General features: G+C 42.0%; 1 protein-coding gene across 1 annotated transcript; it reads left to right on the forward strand.

Moving 5' to 3' along the window:
• The first annotated feature begins 4,483 nt into the window (after positions 1-4,483).
• Positions 4,484-19,338, forward strand: SIK1 (salt inducible kinase 1). Its single transcript, XM_077817853.1, has 14 exons — positions 4,484-4,594; positions 5,532-5,755; positions 6,770-6,886; positions 9,507-9,570; positions 9,803-9,964; positions 10,447-10,571; positions 10,688-10,811; positions 11,694-11,917; positions 12,244-12,393; positions 13,164-13,286; positions 13,574-13,796; positions 14,598-14,873; positions 15,612-15,843; positions 16,511-19,338. The coding sequence occupies exons 2-14, from the start codon at positions 5,603-5,605 to the stop codon at positions 16,932-16,934; spliced, it is 2,397 nt and encodes a 798-aa protein (XP_077673979.1). The 5' UTR covers positions 4,484-4,594; positions 5,532-5,602; the 3' UTR covers positions 16,935-19,338.
• The last annotated feature ends 4,108 nt before the right edge of the window (positions 19,339-23,446 follow it).

Genomic DNA, 23,446 nt, shown 5'->3' on the forward strand with positions numbered 1-23,446 from the left:
CCAGGGAGGTTTCCCCTCTGATTTGCAGCATGCTGCTGAAATGTGTTGAATGCTGAATGGATTCCCAACCCTCCTCATAGGGCGGGTTCTGAGCAACTGCAGAGCCTGCAGTTGCAGAGGTCCGGCACAGGAAGGTACAGAGGCCTGAGCCAGTGCTTGCAGAGCGGTTCAGTGTGCCCCTCTCGCTATACCTCCCTCAGTTGCCCATTTTAACAGTTTATCCTGCAGGACAAATTCATTTCATTGTACCAGCACATCCCAATGAAATGACCTCACATCTTGATGAAACATCATTAAGCAACAGGAACAAAAGATCTTTGTTGTGATTATAATTATGCAACCACGATGCAGCATTGTGATTGAATGACATGCCAATCGTTTGACCTATGTTTCAGTACACTCATGTGATGCACCAGTATGCAGCTGACTCCCTCTGAAATCAGGAATCTTTTTCAAACATTGGGGTGGTGACCCTAACTTTTACAGTGTGATGTCAAATCTACCCTTGCATTGTGTTACCAATACTTATTCAGTGATCTAATCAAAAGTAGGTCTTTGTCTTTAAAACTGATATCTTCATTTTACTTTACTTTTAAGGTGACTAAATCGTCTACATGTCTAGGGACAAAATACATATCATTTGTACACTGCGCTGGCCAGTTTCAGACCTGATGTTCGCGAGCACAAGTCTGTTGACTTAAACAAGGTTGCACCTGCTTGCAGCACCTCTGAAACTGGTCCAACAAACTTATTTATTTCCAACACAGACACACTGGTGCGTCTTGGGTTTTTTGTTTTTTTTAAGGAATGCAGTTATGAATACCAACAATGACGGAGTAATCCTACAATAACAAACGAAGCTTCCACCAACCAGGGAGGGCAAAATGGCAGTAAGGAAATACATTTCAGTTTTTTCCTTTTTCTGTGCGGGAATGGTTAGTATCATTGCAATTGTCCTGGAACCATTTAAATAAATAATTAGGGACTGGATCTTTCTGTCCTGTGGAAATACCTGCAGGGTGAGCTCTGGAAGGAAGACTACTCTATAAGCATTGCCCAAATCTCTCTCCATCCAAAGAGAAGGAGAGGGTGTGTGCCCCCAAATGCAAGAGCTCACAGTTCTGCCCTCAAGAAACTCACAAGGAGCATCCATGTGAAAAGCCTGTGCCTCCGTCCTGATTCATGGACACTCTGCCCTGCTCCCCAAATCTCTGATAGCAAGCCTGCACTGGAACCATGCTTTACAGGGCCAGCGCTGTTTCTTGGGATTCCTCCTCCGGGAGGCTTCCTCAACACTCAGGGGGTCACATCAGAGTTAAAGCAGCAGTTAAAACAGTAAATGCACAGAAATAAGCTAGTTTAAGCATCTTAATGCCAGTATAGCTGCATCCACAGTAGGTCATTGTACCACTTTAACTCTATCTGTCCGTAAACTGATATGGTGGTACAGAAACTGTGTGTAGGCCAGCTCTAAGTGGCTGTGCTGAGAGCAATCATGACCCACAGGTTTGCAAACAGAACAGAATTTTCAAAGGGATGCTGCAAGTAACAGGCACAGTATGGACTCACTTATTTAACCTACCATACAATTAAAAACAACATCCTGGTCCTGACCCTTATAAACCCCATGCCTTCATTGCAGGAGCTTGGCATGCCTGGCTGGCTGTGTTAGGGATCGCCGATGCAGATGTGCACCTCTCCACCCCTCTCTCATTCTCCTTGCCTCCTCCAATGTAGGCAGTTTCCTTATATGTAGGGCCTGACTCTCCCCTGCCTTGTACTCTGTGCAGCATTTCACACTCACTTGCCACGGGTGTAAATGTCTGCACATGATGCAAGGCAGAAAAGAATCAGACCCTTGCACCAAGAGCACCAAATTCTTGTGAATTCCAGCTCTCTGCTCCTGTTTGGAAACCATGAATCACAAGTACTTTTTATTTTTGTGGTACGTTAAACTTTGGGCTTGTCTGTCTAAAGCGTTCCTTGGAAATATCAGTTCTGTTTGCAGTCTGGAAACACCTAATATTGAAAGAAAACAGCAACTATAATAACTATATAGATAAAGGAGGGTAAGATCCACTCTAGCAAAGGAACTGTTGTTAATGTAATGTTTTCTAATATCTGGGGCACTGTTTGCATACAGTTGCTTTTGTAAATGCTGTTTATGCTTCATCTCATCTTCATGAGCTCCGCTGAGAATAGAGAGTTAGCTTAATAATAATAATAATTAATAAAAATTGAATGTTTGTCATGTGAGGTTCTCAGAGCACTTTGCACACATTAACTGATCCTCACACCACTCCGTAAGCTTTATCACCCCCATCTTACAGAATGGTACAGAGATCAAGGTCACACAACAAGTCAGTGTTACACCCTTGTATTGAATCTGACTCCAGACTCCCAATTCCCAGTGCTACAAGACTATGTTCTCTCACCTACATTTCATCCTCATGTATCTCTGTACCATGCCTGCTCACAGTAACTAAGTGGAAGGGCCAGTGTGATATGGATGTCCGAACTGCATGCATTCATAAAGCAAAACAAAGCTTGAGAGCTTCATTTTAAGTCTGAAGGTTTGAACAGTGACCCATCCATTATTACTGGGGGGAAAATATCTGAAATGTAATTTTTCTTTTAATGGGACAGTGTCAAAGTTATTTAAACATACAAAAAGACATATGCCTTGAAAATTCTCCTATATTGTATGTAAGTCTCACCTCTGATCCCAGTAATGTATTTTTTAATTAAAAGAATGATTTTGCTGTAGCCAGAAATTAGAAAAATCCCATCCAATTTATTGAACATCCCAATGGAACAAACAGGTATATATGGCATAGAATTATGTAGATAACGTGCAGCTCATGAACCGTGTAATTGACTGAGTTATAAAGAGTAAACCTCAAAGGCTAAAGCTCCTGCATCCAAGGCATCATCTTAATCCAGACAGTCAGGCTGAACATTGCATGCTAGGACCTGTCTTCTAATAAGCTCTGTATTAAAGATGAGGATTGCTGCATTGTTCCATTTAATGCAAATTAGGTTAAGCCTTTGGGCTCCTGGCATGTGGCCAAAGTGCCAGCTATTCATCTGAGCAAAGTCTGTGCATGACCCTGGCAGCAGCAGATCAATTTAAACAGAAGAAATGGCAGGAGTCATGGTAGGGTGACCCAGAATTCGGGACAAACTTTCAAGGTTAAATCAGATTTTTAGCCCTAGACACTAGGTGGATTATTGGTTCACATACTATGTTAAAGCTGAATATATACTTATCCCAATGCACCTATGTCTCTTTGAAAATGTGGCCTAAGAACAACCTTTTGAATGCTTCCAGCATGCTGGAGCTTAACCCAAATGGTACACCTTTTCCTCTAACATTAGAAGGGGCTAACGTCTTGTGCCTCGTCTCTTGCATGCATAGGGTTAACAGTCTCGCCAACCCCAAGGATTCCAAAATCATGAGTCAGGCCCCAACATATCATGAGATAGACTTAAAAACCCTAGGACTTTCAAAAATAATCGGTTGTGTTTTTTTTTGGTTCTGATTTGTTGTACGGGTTTTTGAGACTGTGGGGTTCATGGTTTCCCATCCCCCCCCCCCCCATGACTGTGCAAGCTAGAAGCATACTTTCCTTTGAAACGAAAGCTGAGGTTCTCCTGTAATAAAACGGCCCCGGGAGCTGGGGCTGTCAGAAAAACACCAAATACTGCATAACATGCAGTAGAATAAACAGCGAGAGCGGGCAACAAGTGCCACCCCACCCTCGCTCCCTGCTCGCAGGGCTTCATCCCCGTGTCATCTCCGTTCTCTTCCCAACATCCAGCCTCTCCTCTGGGCCACGGCTGCCCCAGCAGACAAAGGGTGAAGCCGCCCAGCCCGTCTTGGCGCTAGCGTGCCCGGGGGCCGGTGCACGGGAAGCGCGGCAGCCACGCGTACACCGACAGGCCCCCCGCACGGTACTCCCAGGCTAGGAAACACCGTGGTCAAAACCCCATTGTTTGCCTAGTGCAGACAGGCTACCGAGGGGTTAACGTCCCCGGCGGGGCCCCGGCACCGCAGGGGTGAAGGGCCCCTGGGTGGTCCCAGCTGGCCGGGGCTAATTTGGTCCGGGGCGGCTTCCTTAGTCGCTTCGGCGCCGGCGCGCTGGGGGTTAATTCATGGCCCGGCTCCAGCCCACGGGGGGTTAGTCCGGGCCGCGGCGGCTCCGGCAGGGGGCGACCCCGCAACGATAACAAACGGGTCACGTGACGCCGGGGACAGGTGCCCGGTTGTCTCCCCCCCTTTTGCCCTGACGTCACCGCCCATTGGTCTCCGGGGCGACGGCTCCATCAGGCCGCGCGTCAGAACAGCTCGTCTCTTGGCAACGGCCCGGTGTCTCGCTCTCATTCAGCCTCGCGCTTGGGCGCGCGTCTCTCTGGCGTCAAAGTGACGTCAATGGGTCTGTCTCGGTTTTCGGGCGAGGGGGGGGGGCAGTGGGCGGGAGAAGGGGGATCCCGCGTGCTCCTCTGCCCCCAGCAGCACGCCCAGAGCGCGCGGAGGCAGCCGCTGGAGCAGCAGCGCCGCGAGAGCCGGGGACTGGGGAGCCCCCGCGCGCAGGTACCCGGAGCCGCGGCGGCGGCGCTGTCTGAGGAGCGCGCGGGGCCGCTTGCTGGGGAGCGGGCGGGCGGTGCGCGGGGAGAGCCGCGGCGCTGGCGGCCGGAGCTGCGGGGGGAAGCGTGGCGGGGGGCGCGCTCCCCAACCCGGCCGCGGCGGGGACAGGAGCGAAGCGCCCCGAAGCGCCAAGCGGTCCCCCGTCCCTCCCCTCTGCGGGCGCTGGGCTCCTCTCCGCAGCCGGGGAGCCGCAGCCCAGTGCGCGCCCGGCGGGGAAGCCTGTGGCTGGGTCGCGGAGGCTCCGCGGGCAGCGCTGCGGCGCCTGCTGGGTGCTCGGGGCTGAGGCGGAGTGTGTGTGTGTGGGGGGGGGGGGGTTGGCTGCTGTTAACGATGCCTCTTTGGGCTGGGGGGACGGGGTTGGCGGCGGCTTGGTGACCGGAGAGCAAGTGTGAAAAACGAGGACGGGAGGGGCGGGGTAATAGGCGCCCGTATAAGACAAAGCCCCAATATTGGGAGTGTTCCTATTCAATCGGGGCATCTGGCCGCTAGAATTGGGAAGCTTTCTTCCAAGGGGAACGAGGTAGAGGGCTGGATCCCAGGGATCTGAAAAGCGCATGGCTATGAACGGGCGTGGGGTGTCTTTTTATTAGCTGCTCTTCGCGGCGAGTCGCTAATACCGGGCTTTTGCTAGGAAGAGACTCCCAGGCCGTTTCATAACTAACCTTGGGCTCTGAGCGAAGCGTAGGGGAAAGTTGGTCCGTGTCTCCAAGAAGTTGGGTTGTGCGGTCTGCCTGACTAGTTCAAAGCTTTCCACCCTGCACAATTTAAAGATTCGGTGAAACCTTTAAAATCTGATCCGTGTTGTTTGAGTGTTACTAGTTTTCATCTGGAGGAGAAAGCAAAAGCTCCCTTTGATTTATTAGTGTCTCTTATCTTTACACAGGTGCAAGGCTTAAAGAGGAGCGCTTATGCATACCTTCTAAATATTGCTTGTTGCCCACCAAAATCTAAGCCATGGTGATCATGTCAGATTATACCTCTGTTCCCACTCCAAATCAAGCCCAGCGAAGGCCTCTCCGGGTTGGATTTTATGATATTGAGAGGACCTTGGGAAAAGGAAATTTCGCAGTGGTAAAGCTGGCCAGGCACAGAGTAACCAAAACGCAGGTGGGTGTGAAATCTACTCTATAGTTTCATATAGGAAACCAAATTTTAAAGGGCATGAAACTTTCTGGGTAAGTTTTCCACTACCCCCTCAAATGTGGTGAAATAAACTAACATACAGTAATATTGTGGTACTGTACAAAATATAATCAAGGCGATAGATTGTGTGATAGTAATAATAGATAAAACTATAGGTGAGGGTTTTTTTGTTTTTCTTAGTGGTTTTATAAACACAGATGATGTAAAATAAAAACACAAGAATAGATTTAAGAAAATATTGCCAACTGTTTTAACACTTCAGTTTAATTATTTAGCCCTATGTGTATCCTTAAAGAGTAGGTAGGGTTGTGCAAATTTAAAGTAATTTGTGTAGAAAGAGAGCATAAAATCTTGCTATTTAGACTTTAGAGTTCCTTAGTTTGTTTTTCATTAAATGAGGAAGTTATTCAGAAAAAAAATGAAGAATTTTCATTTTTAAATCTATGTGAGTAAAGAGTTTTCTTATTAGTTGGTTTATAAATTAAACTACAATTGTAATATGTGTATTAAAACCAGACTAGGCAATGCAATAGAAAATAGTTTATCGGGGATGATCCTGCATTAAGGGGGTATGGACTAGGTGACTTAATAGGTCCTGTGCAGAAATCAGAACTATAGTTATTTGAGCATAAGCTTTCATGAGCTACAGCTCACTTCATCAGATGTAGCTCACGAAGGCTTATGCTCAAATAAATTTGTTAGTCTCTAAGATGCCACAAGTACTCCTTTTCTTTTTGCGGATACAGACCAACACGGCTGCTACTCTGAGAACTATAGTTCTGTTCATTACTTTGCGTAATTTTTTTATGTGAAATAGGGAAATTAAAATATATAATATAGCCTGCATTTAATAATGGAAACGAGACTCAGTTTGGCAGAACTCATACGCTTTAAAATTGTTTTGTTTGAACTATTCAGAATTTCAGCAGCATAAGTACATATTTTATAACTGTCTGGGTTTGTGTTTTAAATTTATAGGTTGCAATAAAGATTATAGACAAAACAAGATTAGATCCAAGCAACCTGGAGAAAATTTACAGAGAGGTCCAGATAATGAAGCTTTTGAACCATCCCCACATTATCAAGCTGTATCAGGTAAGATCTGTTCTGATGACTGCATTCATGTTAGGTCTACTTGAATCCCATGGGTTTGGTTGCTAATGATCTTATCTTGCACATGGTTCTAAATTGCACGTGCAGGGAGAGAACTTACATTGTACTTTTTGAAGTATTTAAACAAATACAATAAGCATTGTATTTAATATTTTTTTTAGTGTTCTCTTTGAGCAGGTTTATCGTATGATTAACCTCAGTGGGCTTTTTTAATTTTTAAGCACTTTTAGTGGAAAGAGTCAAAATTGACTCAAGTTAGTTTTGGATCAAATGGAATTGATCTTGAAATTGATGGAATTGGCTACTTGTATTGTTAAGGAACTCATTTTCCCCCTGATTCTTCTGCTTTTTCAGTTTTTAAGAGCTATAGAAATATCCTACTTGCAAATTATACTAGCAAAATTTAAGCTCTTGTAAAATAAAACAGAACCAAACTTGAATGTCATTTTTGTTGAAACCTCTCAAATAGTGAATCAATGGTCAAACTGAGCTGCTCTAAAATTTGTGAATTTAAAAAAATGCATTTTTTTTACCTTTATTTAAAGACGTTACCGCTACAGGCCATTATGCATTTGTTTGCTTCTTACACTAATCATGTTTGTTAGTTTTGGAATCAAACCAAAAAACCAAAACCCCAACATCTTCCACATTTTATTTTGTATGTGAGTATTTTAATTTAGTTCATTTCTTGTTCCAATAAGTATTAAGTGTAAGGACAAACTAGTGTGCTGTGCAGAAAATGGGATCACTGCTGCCTGATGAGCAAGGGCTGCTTTGCAAATGCTAAATACTGTATTTGATCTAATTGGCATTTGGTGTAAGTTCCCCCTAATCGTCTTAAACAGTACCATGTGGATTTAAGAAGATGTGGTATCACGATTTGTCTGTGAGAGGGGTGGGGAAGGGTAAACGATGGATTAAGAAATCTAGCAGCAGGTCTGAAATGCAGTGTGAAGTAGAAAATACTGTCATCAGTTTGGATCTTTACCTTTTTTTTTTTTTTTTTTTTTTTTAAATGTTGTGGAGGTCAGTTAACACAAAGTAGAGTAGAAGAGCCAGTAAGGCAGGTGCTTAAGTGAAGACATTGGTTATTGAGTACTTGATCTTTATATTATTAATTGTGAAAAAATTATTTGGCATTAATATTTGATTGACGTCACTCTTGCCAGTAGAGCTATATAGGATACATAAAGGTATTGTAACCATTCTGTTGATTGCACTTCAGTGGAATGATGCAGGTGAAAATTGTATTTCAAGGCTCTAAAAATTAGTTTAAATCCCACCTTGTTGAACCAGATTATTTAACTGAACAAATGACACAGGTAATAGATCATAGTTTAACTTTCCAACTGAATTTTCTCTTCTTCGTTGTTGTTGTAACTGATACTGTACCTATTTGTTGGTGTTTGAAAAGTAGGGGTGGAACTAGATGACATATCAGTGTTGATGGGTTTTTTGTGTTTTAGTTTCAACACCACCATCTAACTTTCATCCAGCTGGCACCTTTCCCAGAACACTTAAACTCCTTCCCTTCAGTTTTTAAAATTGGAAACTTCTCTTCCTTTTCTCCCGTTTTTATTTGTTTTCGTTTGTGCATGGCATGGCAGGGGAGATGAGAGCGCTCCCTTCCCTCTCTTCGACATAAATCCTTTTTCAAAGAAAGTTGAAAATTGTGGCCTCTGAAGTAGCATTGACACCTGTTTGGTTTTTGTAAGCCTCTACCGAAGGAGCAAAAAACACAATTCTCATTGAAGAGCCATTCTCGGTAAATAGTTCATGCTAACATTTGAAACAAAAAGGAAAAATATGTCCCAGTCACTAAAAATAAATATGTGAAATGCTGTACAGGGTTATTTTGGTTAGGGGGGGTGGGGGCGTTCTTCCAAAGAAAGGAAGTATATTGGCTAGTTTATAACCCATTTTATGGAAGTCAGTAGCAAATGTTTAAAAGTAAATCAGTACTAGCTCAATAAATGAACTTTTGGCTAGGATTGACACTTGCTGTTGACAGACATGGAGCAGTACAGTTTGCTCAAAAAGCAAGCTTTTGTTGCTTGCCCGGCAGAGCTGTCACCTTGCAGGCTAAGGTATCATATCTGATACCAGGTGGGACTGGGGTATATGATATCGCTTCTTCACTGTGTTCTTGCTGTAAATTTCTGCTCTAATGATCTTTGTATCTGCTAGCCTTTTTAGCACAAAGTCCTTGAATTCCAGAAACCCATTTTTTAATTTAAAATGTCCTTGAGTGATCAAAAGTGATTACTGAACTCTGTTTTCATTAAAAAATGTATTGCAATTGAAGTAAAGCTTGCTGAAATACTCCGTAAGCCTATTTCATAGACATTTGAGGATATGGGGGGGAAAAGAGTATGGAGGAAGCAAGTAACTGTGTATGTTGGATATGCAAGCATTAATTCGCTATCTTTCTGAATAGCTCTGTCTGAAAGGAGTACTGCGGTTCAGGAATGAAGGCCTTTGGGTTGCTGCCTAAAGTGGCTGTAAATAATTGCACTAAGAGGTTCTAGATTTAGGACATGGCATTTTTTTCGTAAAAACAATTTCAGAGACCTGTAACGTGTCCTAATTTTTGTCTTGACAGGTTATGGAGACAAAGGATATGCTTTACATTGTTACTGAGTTTGCAAAAAATGGAGAAATGTTTGGTAAGTTCTCACTGAAATAACTAACACTTACCTAGATTTAGAAAACCCTACTTTATTGTTGGTAGTCATGTAGGGTAATAAGAAGATATGTTTTTGACGTAGTGTTAAAGGTTTCCAAAAAGTCAGAGTCAGGTGTCACAAATACAAAATGGTGCATGCAGCTTTGTCAGGGTAATGAAAACATACTGCCAGGTGTTAATTCTTGTTCATAATTTATTTTTGTGTGCTACAGATCATTTGACTTCCAATGGACACTTGAGCGAGAGTGAAGCTCGAAAGAAGTTCTGGCAGATCCTTTCTGCAGTGGAATACTGTCACAGCCATCACATAGTGCACAGGGATCTCAAAACTGAGAACCTTCTGTTAGATGCTAGCATGAATATCAAGTTAGCAGGTGAGAACATTTACGTGGTTACTTTTGCTAAAATATAAAGCAGGAAATGAAGTCCTGTTTCTATAGTCTTAGAGCTAGGTGCTCCTATAAATATGTACAATAAAATAAAACTTTTTAAAACTGCTGTATAGATGCACATACTGATAGGACTATTTTTCTGAATATATCTTCTTGTTGAAAAAGCCTAGGTTAAATGAATAAGTGTAGAACTTCTATGCAATAAGGGCTTGTGTACTTGGTGAGATAAGGCATACTACAGCAGTGTGATTTCTTAAGTGCCCTAACATATTGCACAGTAATTGATCCATGTAGTCCCTGCTGGTGCACAGTAAAATTTCCCTAAGTGCACTAGGGAACTGTACTGTGTATTACCCCACCATGTAGACAAGTCCTAAGTCTGGTTTTCCTTCGTTTTCTCTGATTTCGAAATGTTAACCTGGTATTTCATGAAGTCTCACTTCAGACTCTTCTCTTTACTTCAGACTTTGGATTTGGAAATTTCTACAAATCAGGGGAGCCCCTCTCCACTTGGTGCGGAAGCCCACCTTATGCAGCCCCTGAAGTTTTTGAAGGCAAGGAATACGAAGGACCTCACCTTGATATATGGGTAAGCTTTATGTTCTATAGTGTTCACATTTTATGCATCATCAAACTCTTCCTGGGCTTTCATGATTGCTAACTGTACTCCAGTCCCTTACATGCTGTGCTATTTTCTGTTAACAGAGCCTTGGTGTGGTGCTGTATGTCCTCGTTTGTGGCTCTCTGCCTTTTGATGGACCCAATTTACCAACTCTGAGACAAAGAGTGCTGGAGGGACGATTCCGCATCCCCTACTTCATGTCCCAAGGTACGTTTCCTGGAATCTTAACACCAGAAAAGGGGCTACCAACAGGGGGCTGATTGGTAAATCTGGGTCTTTTTGTGAAGGAATCAGTTTTCTGCCTCTCCATCTGTTAGATTTTGCGTTTGTATCTTTTTCAGGGCAATGACAGATGGGAATATTTTGCAATCACACATTGTGCTTTCACTTTCTTAGGTTTTCAGCAGAGTTTCTTTAGTGTTGTACTTGCAGCATACACTAGCACATTTTCTTTCCTGGGATCTGTTATACATCTAAAGGGTTTACACTTTTCCTTTTTTAGATTCAGTATAGATTTATTTATTTATTTATCTAATGGCTAATTCACACTCTTGCTGGAGAAATAAGTGGTTTTTTTTTAAATAGCATTTTAATGATATTAGGCTGTAATTCTTAGGTGGGTGTAGTTCTCAAAAGATTGTAACTATACAGTAGCATATTCCGAAATTTTAAAATATACTACTATCAAGGACAGTAAAAACAATAAGGTTTAGCAATCTAGCTCATTCTTGAACAATCTCTTGTGAAAAGGGGAATTAAAGGATATTGTTACTACTGTGACCTAGGCCTTAATAGTATCCCTTACCTAATTTAATCTTAACAATATAGTCAAAGCTGCTCACTTACAAGTAAGTGCTAACATGGAGACCAGCAGCGTGTGTATGTAACGGACTATGTGCCAAATTCAGATTTACTGTAAATGGATGAAACATCTGTAGAATTGCACCCCCTTAAAACTGGTCTGATATAATGTTGCTGAAGAGATTTCCTAGTGCTGTCTAAATGCAGCAGTAAAATAACTAATAGCCTCTTGTATGTGGCTGGCTTTTATTTTTACCACTTGTTAAAGGCATTTTCTGTTTTGTCTAGACTGTGAAACACTAATCCGACGGATGCTAGTTGTGGACCCAACTAAACGAATAACCATTGCCCAGATAAAGCAGCACAAGTGGATGCAAGCAGACCCTTCTCTCCATCAGCAGCAATCTTTGTCCTTCTCCATGCAGAACTACAACTCTAACCTGGGTGACTACAATGAGCAAGTCCTCGGGATCATGCAGACTCTTGGCATTGATAGGCGGAGAACAGTTGAGGTGAGCCGTGGCTTGCCCTTCTAGTATGAGTGGTGCTTACTTCTTAGATACTTGCTCATTGACTAATAAAGTGCCAATGGTGAGACAACACTTGCATGCAAATCGGTTACTTAGGAAAGAACAAGAGGTTAGCTACTCAGTTTTATTTTTATATATAGTGTGTGTGATCAAAAATTAACTTTGATTCAATGTAACTATAATGTTCAGTAAAACTTATTCACAAATTATTGGACACAGTGCTGTTAAACTCTGAGCCCCTGTTGCTGCTTTTTGAGTTCTTTAAATTGATTTATCTGTATCTCAAGAATCCTTTTCATATCTTCTAGTCTCTACAAAACAGCAGCTACAACCATTTTGCTGCAATTTATTACCTTCTCCTGGAGCGCCTCAAGGAGTACCGAAACAACCAGTTGTCCAATCGTCCAGTGACTGGCCGTCAGCAAAGACCAAGGAGCTCTGAGCTCAGCAACATTGAGGTAAGAAGGTGCATTATCTAATATAAAGTCACATCTGCTGGTATTCTTATTCTGTTACTTTGCTGTATCATTTACTTTATTTAGCAGACATTGCTGCCCGTAATGTCATGGGAAAGCCATAGAGAGGCCCTCTGAGTCAAACTTAATCTCTGTCCTCAAACTAGAGGGTACAGTATTCCATTCTTCAGCAGGCTGCTGATTGAATTTGGTGCTTGATTGAATACTAATGGCCCATTTCCTAATCACTGGCACTAGTTTATGGTCCAAAGAACAGTCTCTCTCCAGTGCTCGTCAGTAATTCACCAAGTGATCAGGCTTCTCATTGAAATATACCCTTTCAGAAGCACAGCAATTAAACTTCCTCTGATTCCTTGTTACAGCCACCTCAGAGAGATTCCATGAGTCACTTAGATTTTCTTTTCTTTCATTCTTTTTTTAACAAAAAGAAGGGATGGTTGGGGTGGTGATTAAGACACAGAACTGACATCAGGCGATCTGGGTTATATTCCCTGCTTGCCACAGACTTCTTATGTCACCTCCAGGCAGTTGTCTTAATCTCTGTACTTCAGCTTTTCCATCTGTGAAAGGGAGCTTCATGGGTTCCTACTTATGTGTGAGTTGAGAGGGTAAATTTGTTAATTCTTGCCAAATGCTTTGAGAAGCTTGGATGGAAGATGCTTTAGAAACTCGGTATGCAAACAACATATGAAGTTTTTGAATTGAAGTTTATAGGATGCCTTCTCTAAATCTTTTTTTTTTTTTGCCTTCAGATGCCTCAAGACAGCCTTGCAAGTGAATCCCTGAGATCATCTCTGCTTTACCATCAACCTCAGAACTTGATTCAGTCATCCTTGCAAGCAGAAATGGATTGTGACATGAACAGTCCATTACAGGTTGGTGCTCTCAACTAAATCTCACCTACGGATTTTTATTGTTCTATCCATTTGACATGACAAAGGTTTAAAAGTATATTTAGCACTTGCCGGTTTCCGCCTCTCCACCCCTCCCTCCCCAAAATTTAAACATAAGATATAAATACAGTGTCACAATGCCCTTTCATCACAATATGCATAATAAAGGCACACTGAAGAGCTTTGCAAAGCTCTAACAAATGAGAATATTTTTTCGAAAATAAACTAATAGCTTTTCACTTAATTCCTGTATTCTAATGTCTTTGCAGCCAGTATTCTTTCCTGTGGATCCCAACTTCAATGGTCTCTTCAGGAATCGCTCCATTTCTCCCAACAGTTTGCTAGAAACCACCATTAGTGAGGAGGTGAGGCAGGAGAAAGACCTGGAGGAGGAAATCAAGGCCTACAACCCTCTTCACCTCCCCAGCAACACCAGCAGGAGGCACACGCTGGCTGAAGTCACTACTCATTTCTATCCGTGTACCCCTCCATGTAAGTCCTGCAGGGAGGAAGGTCTCTGAAATACGGGCTGTGAGGGGTGGAATACGGTGACGGCTCCCATAGAAGATTGCATACAACAAATATCCGTGATTAATTGCTATTTTCACCACCATTCTGACTTAGGGTAGAGAAGGTCAGTAGTAAATGGTCTGCAATGTTCACTCATTGGGTATTTATTTTTAAATTTAAATAACATGGTTTCTGAAAACTCTCCTAGAAATTGCATAATCTTACACAGTTGTATTACTTGGGAGAGACCCCAGCTAGCAGTAGTTTGGGAAGTTTTTTTTAGTAATTACCTACATATTTTTAAAGGGAAGTGTTCTTTCTTTATATCGTACCCTCCAACTCCTTCCTGCACCCCTCCACCACAGTAAAACCTCATAAAGTCTCTCCTCTATTGGAATCAATAGAAATGTTGCTATTGACTTAGCTGGAGCAGGGGAGAGCCTTGTGCAATTGAAAAAAACAAAAATCCGTGTTAGGGCTCTAGCGCCAAATAGCACACAGTAAGTGCTGGTCTCAGGGAAACAAATTCTACATTGAGTGTGCACACTAGATTGCAAGTGAACACTGAATTCAGATTGTGTATGACCTCAGCAACCCTTGATGGAATCATGTCCTAGTACAACATGAGTTGCTGTTCTATTGTTATCTGAGACTTCTGATGCTGACAGGTTACGTATAATTGCAGTGTAGGTGGACAGACTAATCTGATGGCAATTTTTTCTTCCTGTACTCCATTTTGGAAATGTTCTCTCTTCACCTTCCCCTTCTCCCCTTCATCTGTAGGCATAGTCATTTCCTCTTCGACAAGCCCCACAGAAGGAACTAGTTCCGACAGCTGCCTCACCTCATCTTCAAACAACAGCTCAGTGGCTCTGAGCAGCTGTTTGGCAGATCAAGTAATGACTGGTAACCCAGCCACAGCCAGGATGACATCACCATTTCTGACTTCCCAATCTGACACTCCAGGGCTGCAAGCCCAGGACTGCATGGGAGGTGCTTCTCTGCTGCCTGTCAGCTTCCAGGAAGGAAGACGTGCATCTGATACCTCATTAACTCAAGGTAATTCCTTTCTTGCTGTATAGTTGGCTGTACACTTTTCTAATTAGCAACACGGTAATATTTTGGGAAGCTTACTCTGACTTATCGATCTTAGGGCTTTCTGTTGTGTCCATCATGATAGTGCCATAGAACATAAGGGATAACTTGACTTCATGTAAGTCACCTACCCCAGAGGTTCCCAAATCCACAGACCAATATAGAATTTCCCATTTCTGTGACAGCTATTCTTGGTGTTCTACTCTTTTACACTGAGTCCAGTACGCCACTACTGCCCACTTCCAATTTAGTTGTACAGACGCTCCCCGACTTATGCAATCATTCTGTTCTGGAATGCCTTGCGTAAGTCGAATTTTGCGTAAGTCAGTAACGTATACCCAACAGTTATGCGCCCGCCCTCATCCCTAAAAAACCCTCCTATTTCTAGCTTACAGAACTTTTTCCGTAAATGCGGATTTGCGTAAGTCAGCTCTTGCGTAACCTGGGGAGCATCTGTACATGCCCCAATCTAGTCGAGCTTGAGCTGCCCCAAACCACAGTCTTGCAAGTGCATAAGCTTCATTGCTGACTATAAGGCATGCAGATGAATGTGAAGTGTCTGTTTCACCTGAAGTCTCACTCTAGTAAACGAGTGCAGTTGCCCAGAGAGGTTGGGAATTGCTGATCAACGAAGAAGTGGAGCATCCAGGCAAAACGCTAATGATGAATACACATATTTTTTCTTTTTTTTCTTGCCTCTAGGCTTGAAGGCATTTAGACAACAGTTACGAAAGAATGCTAGAGCCAAAGGTTTCCTTGGGCTGAACAAAATCAAGGGCTTTGCTCGCCAGGTGTGCCAGTCTTCATCCGCTCGGGCAGCACGCAGTGGCATGAGCCCTTTCCAGCATTCTCAGCAGAACACGTGCATGTACAGCAACGGAGGAAGCAGCAGAGAGGGCCGAAGCCTGCTAGAGGAGGTGTTGCAACAGCAGAGGTGAGAAAGCATGCTTAGCATAAAGACTTGAACAAGGCAGGGACATATAATCCATGTTGAGCTTCCTCTACAAAGAGCTGTTCTTTTTTCATAGAACCTCATTTTTGGGCAGGGAATGAGGCTGAGGGTTAGGACTACTGGGTTCTCTTCCAGGCTCTTGCCCTGTGACCATGGACAAGCCTCTTAACTTCTCTGTAACTCTGCTTATGTATTTGTGAAATGAGTATAATGCCGACCTACATATTTCACAGAGTTCTTAGGTTTTAAGATCATCATGTAGATTTTAAGATAGTCACTCCAAACGCCATATGTATTGGAAGGGCAAAACATACTACTTCTGCCTGTCAGAGCTTTATTTTTGTTTAATTTTGGGGAAAGATACTTTCCTGTGGCATGGAGATAGGGCCTTGTAATTTGGTAGAGTTACAGCTCACAAGTGAAGCACAGTTCTTAGTCACTGAAATGTATATTCATAGTGGACCAAATTGTGCCCTAATTTTGCTGTTGTAACTTCCAAAGATTACCATATTTGTATCTAGTTTTACTAAACTGTTGCTCAAAATGCTTTAAATGCCCCAGTAAGGTCGGCAGTGTTTGGGAAAGTGCTACAGGGAAGAACAGTATGATCAAGAAGTATTAATTTCCTTCACTCTGGAATCTTATTCAGAATGCTCCAGTTACAGCATCACCAATTGATCCAGCCAACATGTCACCAGCCCTCTCGGGTGTCTGCCACACACTGCGTCTTCTCTCCTGACAGTACAGGCACTTACAAAACATCTAACTCTCTTCTGCTGTCAGAGCTACGAAGGGAGAACTCATTTGAGCTGGCATTTGGTGGCAACACCCAACTGCTCCAACCTCACCTCTTTGGAGTCAGTGTCTCACCAGTGTCTTCAGCTGCTCATCTTCTAGACACCCAACTGTACATCAGCAGCAATGTCTCTCCGATCACCACCACCAACTTCTCTCAGCAACAGAATTTCTCTGTGCCATCTCCGAGCTACGATGCTGTCACTTTGCAGAATGGGGACTGTGAAATGGAGGACCTCACTTCCAGCCAGCTGGGGAAATTTGTCCTGGTGAAATGAGAGCTCCTGCTGTTGTAGCTCACACCCCTCTTTTTATTTTTGCAAAGGACTTCCACCATTGTTCCACAGCACTAGTTCCACGGATTGCTGGTGGCGTGTGGATGAGTGACTCTCAGAAGCAATAAATATTGAAGTATGTGAAGAGGCTGTCTGGTTCAGAAAGCTAACAACTTTATAGAACTGAAACAAGCAATATGTATGTCTCTTGGCTTCTATTATTCTTGCACTGAACAAATATGAATAGAAACTGAAAAATGTTTTTGAAGACAAATCATGAAGGGTGGGTAGGGGGTGGGAAGCAGGGATGGATGAGGCCGGGTAGAACACTTTGGTACTGTACTTAAGTCAGACCAATACAGCTCTGCTGTTATGCAAGACTTTAACAGCTGTCAGTAGTGGTGACACAGCAGGGAGAGGCTTTTCAAAGAAGGGACCACAGCCTCCCTTTTTCACAATATTCTTTTATGGGCTTGTGAAGCTGATTACCTCTTAAAAAAAACAGTGGCATGCAACATTATGCATTGATAAAATTAAAAATGGAAGCATTGCCATTTGTTTTTGTTTAGTTGATACTCACTTTAAAGGAACCAACACCTCCTCCCTAAAAACACTTACGCTTTAAATGAAAACTGTGAACTTCTTGCTTGATATATCAGCTAGAACAGCTAAAAACAAGTTCTGATCATTAGCACAGAAGCAATTAATCTCTCTTGGAATTTTATCCCCTGATATCCTGATCCAAATTGTGTAATGTCTTCTTTTTTTTTCTAAATCTCGAGGAATCTTTTCATAAATGTTGTCTAAGTTGATTTCCCTGTATTCCTGCAGAGGCACTGGGATTGAAATGAGTAAAATTGGGCTCTGGGGTGGAACTATTTCTTTCAAAAAGCCTCCCAGAGGTTGCCTGTGAAGTTGCCTGAGGGATATTTCTTAGTGCTGCACATTTTATTTCTGCTGCTAATTACATTTTTACGCATTTCATTATCCGGGTCCAGCTAGAACTGACTCTTGGGGAAGCGTGCAATATCGAGGTTATAATTATACAAAGACAAAAGGAATAGGCTAGAACAGAATTCTACTCCTAAAGGAGTACAGCTATTTCTGAACAAAACGATTAAAACTGAGTGAAACAGCACAATCTTTGGGTGTTTGGTTTGGTTTGTTTGGGTTTTTTGGCATATTATCAATGAGGTTTTTGATTAGGTGTTTTTATGTATGGTTTTTAATACTGTATATGTGTATAAATAGGAAGCAGAAAACAATATATACACTACTTATTTTTTATACTTTGTAATATGCTTCTATTGTGTTTCTGGTGTAAACTCCCTCTCTGACAGAGCGTGACTTATGTTGGTGTCGATGGAAGTTTGTGTGTATAAAGGGGAGAATAGACCACAACCTCTTACAAGAATTAGTGGGGTGAGGGTTCAGCTTTGGTAGCAGGTGAGTAAGCAGTGAGCCAGTTTAGCCAAAAGTTACCATCTGAATGTCAGAAAAATAGTTTCATTCTATCTAAATGCTTAAAGGACCCAGGTCTTTAGTGTGACACAGGGTGCCTTCAAGTTACCTTGGCTTCTTGTAACCTGCAGTATTACACGTTTTCAAAAAACACCCTACTTTTTTAAAAAAGCCAAAGATCAACCAGGTTAATTGGTTTGAGGGGGAAGGGGTAAAGATGTTATGTGGCTCAGTGTCTGTGGCTTTCATAAATTACCTTTTTATCTGTGTACAGTATCTGCGTGTCTGTATTGAGATATCTCCAGCTTGCTGCTGCTGCTATGTGGTCTGGAAGCTTCAAGGTGTAGGGAAATTACTTTGATTGAATCTTCGACTGGTTGGTGCCTTGCAGCAGAGAAAACACCAAAGTCTCATGCTAATTTGCAAAGTGTTTTTTTTGCTTTTTGTTTTTTTTAAAGGGGGAGAGGGAGGAGGGAGAGAAGAAGCCAGCTCATCACAAAGCAGCAACTTTGCCATCATTGTCACATGAGATAGCACAAGTACTTAATACACAGAATTGTTTTCTTTTCAATATTTGTTTTAATGCCATAGATCAAAGGCCACAGAAAGTCTTTTGTTTCCTGTTCTAAGCAATGACAAGCACTTTACTTTCATAGGTTTTTCTGTTTGTTTTTCCTTTTCCAGTTGGTGTAGAACCTCTTTGGAATTATTCCTGGAGCAGAAAGAGGTCACTTTTAATGTTTTGGTTTTTGTAGATATCTTGACAGTGCTGTTCTGCAGACTGCAATGCAATAGGCTATTTAAAGACACTATGTGATTGGTTTAATTAAGATGTATAGTTTTATTTTTTACCATGACTGAACAGATCATTTTATTTCTTATGTTAAAATGAAAAATGTACACCAAAATGATTGATGTGTTATTTAATATTTAAATAAAAATGTTTTAAAATATTTTTGTCTTATGTGTATTGTATCTTGATTCTGCAGGGCTTTTTCTTCTGAGACACTCTGACATATCAACTTTGCTTATTTCTGTATGATTTGTGGATTTTAGACTTCATTTAAAACTTACGTCCATAGGACGTTACTGGCATTTTTATTACATTACTAAATGAGAGGAATAGCTGTTTTAGAGGGCTGGTAATTGAGTCTTTCACCTGTAGGTAATGTCAGAATCCAGCCCACGTCTGTGGTAATCAAGTGATGGTATCTGACAGTACCGTGGTCTATGCAATGCAAATGGTTTCAGCTTGGTTCTCTCCTAGTAGACAAGCATTCCATCTGCGTCCCCTTGAGCCGAGAGAGGCCCTAGGCCCAGTAAGGCACTACAGCAAGCACAGAGGATTCTGGCATTTGTAGCGGTTCCATTTTTTCCTTCAATATTAACCTTTTAAATTTTAATTTGAGGAATTAATTTAGGAATGTAAATCTAAATCTTCAAAAAGATTTGGGCTTAACTAAAGCACCAACAGTTGTAAGAGAATTTAACAGCTGCCTCTGAATTTTTAGTCTGTTTTAAATACAGTATGTCATAAATAAGACTAGTTGGGGGTTGTTTATTTAAAGATGTTCAGGAGAAAGCTGGGGCTTGCTTGTAACTGGTCATTTCTTAGCAAAGGCAACTACCATCTTTAGTTCGTAGTGGGACTGAAGCCAGGCTCATCTCTGCTGAGATGGCTGCCCCCTCCCGACATCATTTGCGGGTGGAAATGAGACTGCTCCTGCTAAATAGTGCTACCATCCACCATTGTTTCCAATGAGATTGAAGCTGGTGAAGATAGCTTTCCCTACTTGCCGTGTGCGACCCAGGCAGGAGACACAGGAAATGTGAAGGAGAAGAGAGAAACTGGATGCAGGGGAATGTGGGGGTGCAGGAACAGACTGGAGACAGGAATGTGGGGGACAGGAATTTTAGGGGGCAGGGAGTAGGAAGGGCATGGGAATGTGGGGCTGGGGAGGGGCAAGACAATGATGGTGTTCGGAAGGGAGTGTCTAGGCTGCCAGTTGTGCTACATATCAAGGTGTTCTGTCCATCAGGTCTCTCGAGTTTCGAGATCTTTTCAGGAATGCAAGGTCTCAGCATTGAATCTTGCTTTTGATGCCCCACAAACCCTACCTTGGTTTGGCAGAAGATTACTCTCCTGCCCTGGGAACTGAGGGGGAAGAGCTGTGTAGCTTGCAGAGGACTACCAAATTGACCAAGAGATGGATATCGGCTGGAGAAAAGATCGGTTTGTCTCCTGCTTTCAGACTTCGAGAGATGCTAGCAGTCTTGATCTGTCACTTATTTGCATATGCATTTGTATTTGCATAATAGGAGGCTGCCGGTTTCTTTATGCATTTGCCTCTTCCAGTGCACATGCAGAGGTAAACTGCCAAAAATGTTGTATGTGTCCACCAGGCTGCAATTTTGATGTGGCTGCATAAAAATGTAGGCCCTGTGCCCCCATATAACCTTTTGAAAACTGGGCCTTTAAATGTATTTTTAATGTAAATTGGTCAGAAAAAAAAATCCCAAGTGTCATCGTCCAGCAACAGAATGCAATGTTTAAAGTCATGTTATCCAGGTGAACATCTCACATGCGGAAAAGCATGAAAACGAGATTCTCAGCTGGTGCAAATCAGTGTAGCTCCTTTGACTTCAATTTACACCACCTGAGGATCTAGTCCATGAGTGTGTAGAGACCAGAGCACCATGACTTGCTATATATGTGAAATAACAGTTTTTTTAAAAAAAAAATTCTTAGATCCCTGGACATAATTTCCATGTATATAAAATTTCACCCTCAGGCCTGGCCTACACTTTAAATCTATACCAGCAGCTACAGCAGTCAGGGGTGTGAGGATGACACCCCTAAAGACACACACCAATGCTAACGAAGCCCCTAGGGTAGATGTAGCTATGCCACAGAAGAGAGCTTCTGTTGGCACAGCTTCATATACAAGTCCTGCCTTATCTCTAACCTCCTTTATTGCGCTAGCATCACTCACTGTGCTGAGACTGCCAGTGAAGAAGAACTAAATTGGTTTGGGACCAAACTACCCTTCATCCACGTGGGGAATCCATCCAAAACGTGGCTAATGCATTGGCAGTGAAGGGCAGAGCTTAGCTTAAGCTGTTCTCTGTGTTGTTTCGACTCCATGCAAAGAGAAATTCACTACTTCTCATTGCCATCAATCTAGCATTGATTAGATATAGTAACACCAATTTACACCAACTGAGGATCTGGTCCAATGGTCCTAAGCTTGGTATCCGTCTAATGGTGGTGAAAAGGAAAAGCCTATTTCATCACTTGAACTGGTCCTGAGAATTTATAATCATTGGAATGACATTGCTTTATGACGTTTGAGAATCTGGCAATTTATGTGCAGTATTTATGGTGCATGGAGACCCTGCTTTGAAATGATTCCCAAAGGTGGATTGTTTCATCTTGTGTTTCTTCAGCCACTGAGGCAACGAATTTTGATACATTTTGTCCAATGGATCTTTTGTATTATCATGCACTAGGCTCTTTATTTTTTTATCATTTATCTTATGTCCCTTTCCACGGATCTCTTGCGATTTTTTTTGCCACTTCTGTGTTTATTTTGTGTCCAGGAGAAGGTTTTTTTCCCCAGTCAGGAGCTGGCAGGGATTTTACAAATTCCAGCCAAGTACTTACTGTCTATCCTGCTGATGACTTCTTTCAAATTCCCCTTTATAATCGCATAAACATAACCTAGCTGATTGTGTAAGATCGTTTACTTACTCCAGGGGAGGGAGGGAGCTTAGATCTACAGTCTCTGTTATTGCAAAACACCTGCAATATTTGCAAAAAACAAAAACAAAAACCCCTACTTGTAAGCAACATCTTGCAAAAATTAGAATATTAAGCACCTGGGTAGAGCTAAATTGCAATAAACAGTATGAATTGCAATAAACAGTTTGATCTTAGCTTCCCTTTTCTGCCTGTATAATGCCTGCATACAACGTTATTCTTGCATTTATTGGAATTTATTTGATCTTTTTGAACTTTTTACTCTGGATTAAATGGTAATATTCCAAATTTGAGCCATGTTGCCTAATTGTGAGTGATCAGTTAGATCTCATGGTATTTTTCCTATTCTTCCATTGAATGAACGTGCAAGCACTTCTACTGAAAATTTATAATTTGATTTCCAGCAATACTTACACACATGGCTTTAAAATTCCTTTTCCATGAACATTTTTGGCCTCAGCTGTTCATGAAAAGTGAACACCACAAGAACATGACCATTCAGACAATTATTTGCATAATCCACCTTACTCTACCTTTTGTGAAAATGTCTGTGATGCAGTAGGGTACCTTCCTACAATTGTTTCTTTAGTTTTAAAAATGGTTTTAATGGGAACTCAACAATGAATTCAATTAAATGTGGACGTGAATGGGTGGATCTTTAACTGTCCCAGAGAAGAAAAAGTTGCCAACTGACTTGTTTGGGCTTGATGCTCATGTGGTTTTAAAGGGTTTCAGCAACAACTCCCTAATGGCTTTGACACAGGGAGGTGTGGTCTGTAGTTGTAGTTCTTAATTGCCCACTCTTTATTGTGAATGATTTGAATATGTTTATGATGCATCCAAGGTATGTGGACTAATGAGTAAAAAGAAAAGGAGGACTTGTGGCACCTTAGAGACTAACCAATTTATTTGAGCATAAGCTTTTGTGGGCTACAGCTCACTTCATCGGATGCATGCAGTGGAAAATACAGTGGGGAGATTTTATATACACAGAGAACATGAAACAATGGGTGTTACCATACACACTGAAAGCTTATGCTCAAATAAATTGTTAGTCTCTAAGGTGCCACAAGTCCTCCTTTTCTTTTTGAGGATACAGACCAACACGGCTGCTTTTCTGGAACTAATGAGTAAACACTCACAGAAGAGCAGAGGGTGAGAAACAACCTACATGATGGGATTAGATGACATTTTCTCAAGCCATTGGGCTTGCTCATGTAAACAGGCATCTATTAAAAGTGTGGTGTATTTTAAATGTCTGATATGTGGACAGGGGTGCAGGCACTATTTCTCT

This window comes from Eretmochelys imbricata, chromosome 1, assembly GCF_965152235.1.
Source record: "Eretmochelys imbricata isolate rEreImb1 chromosome 1, rEreImb1.hap1, whole genome shotgun sequence".
Lineage (NCBI taxonomy): Eukaryota > Metazoa > Chordata > Testudines > Cheloniidae > Eretmochelys > Eretmochelys imbricata.

What these genes read in the sequence shown, in the direction of transcription:
- SIK1 (XM_077817853.1), top strand. Translation starts at nt 5,603, where the DNA reads ATGGTGATCATGTCAGATTATACCTCTGTTCCCACTCCAAATCAAGCC. An exon ending in GACCTCACCTTGATATATGG is followed by an intron (nt 10,572 to 10,687) that starts GTAAGCTTTATG and finishes TTCTGTTAACAG; the next exon opens with AGCCTTGGTGTGGTGCTGTA. An exon ending in CTATCCGTGTACCCCTCCAT is followed by an intron (nt 13,797 to 14,597) that starts GTAAGTCCTGCA and finishes CTTCATCTGTAG; the next exon opens with GCATAGTCATTTCCTCTTCG.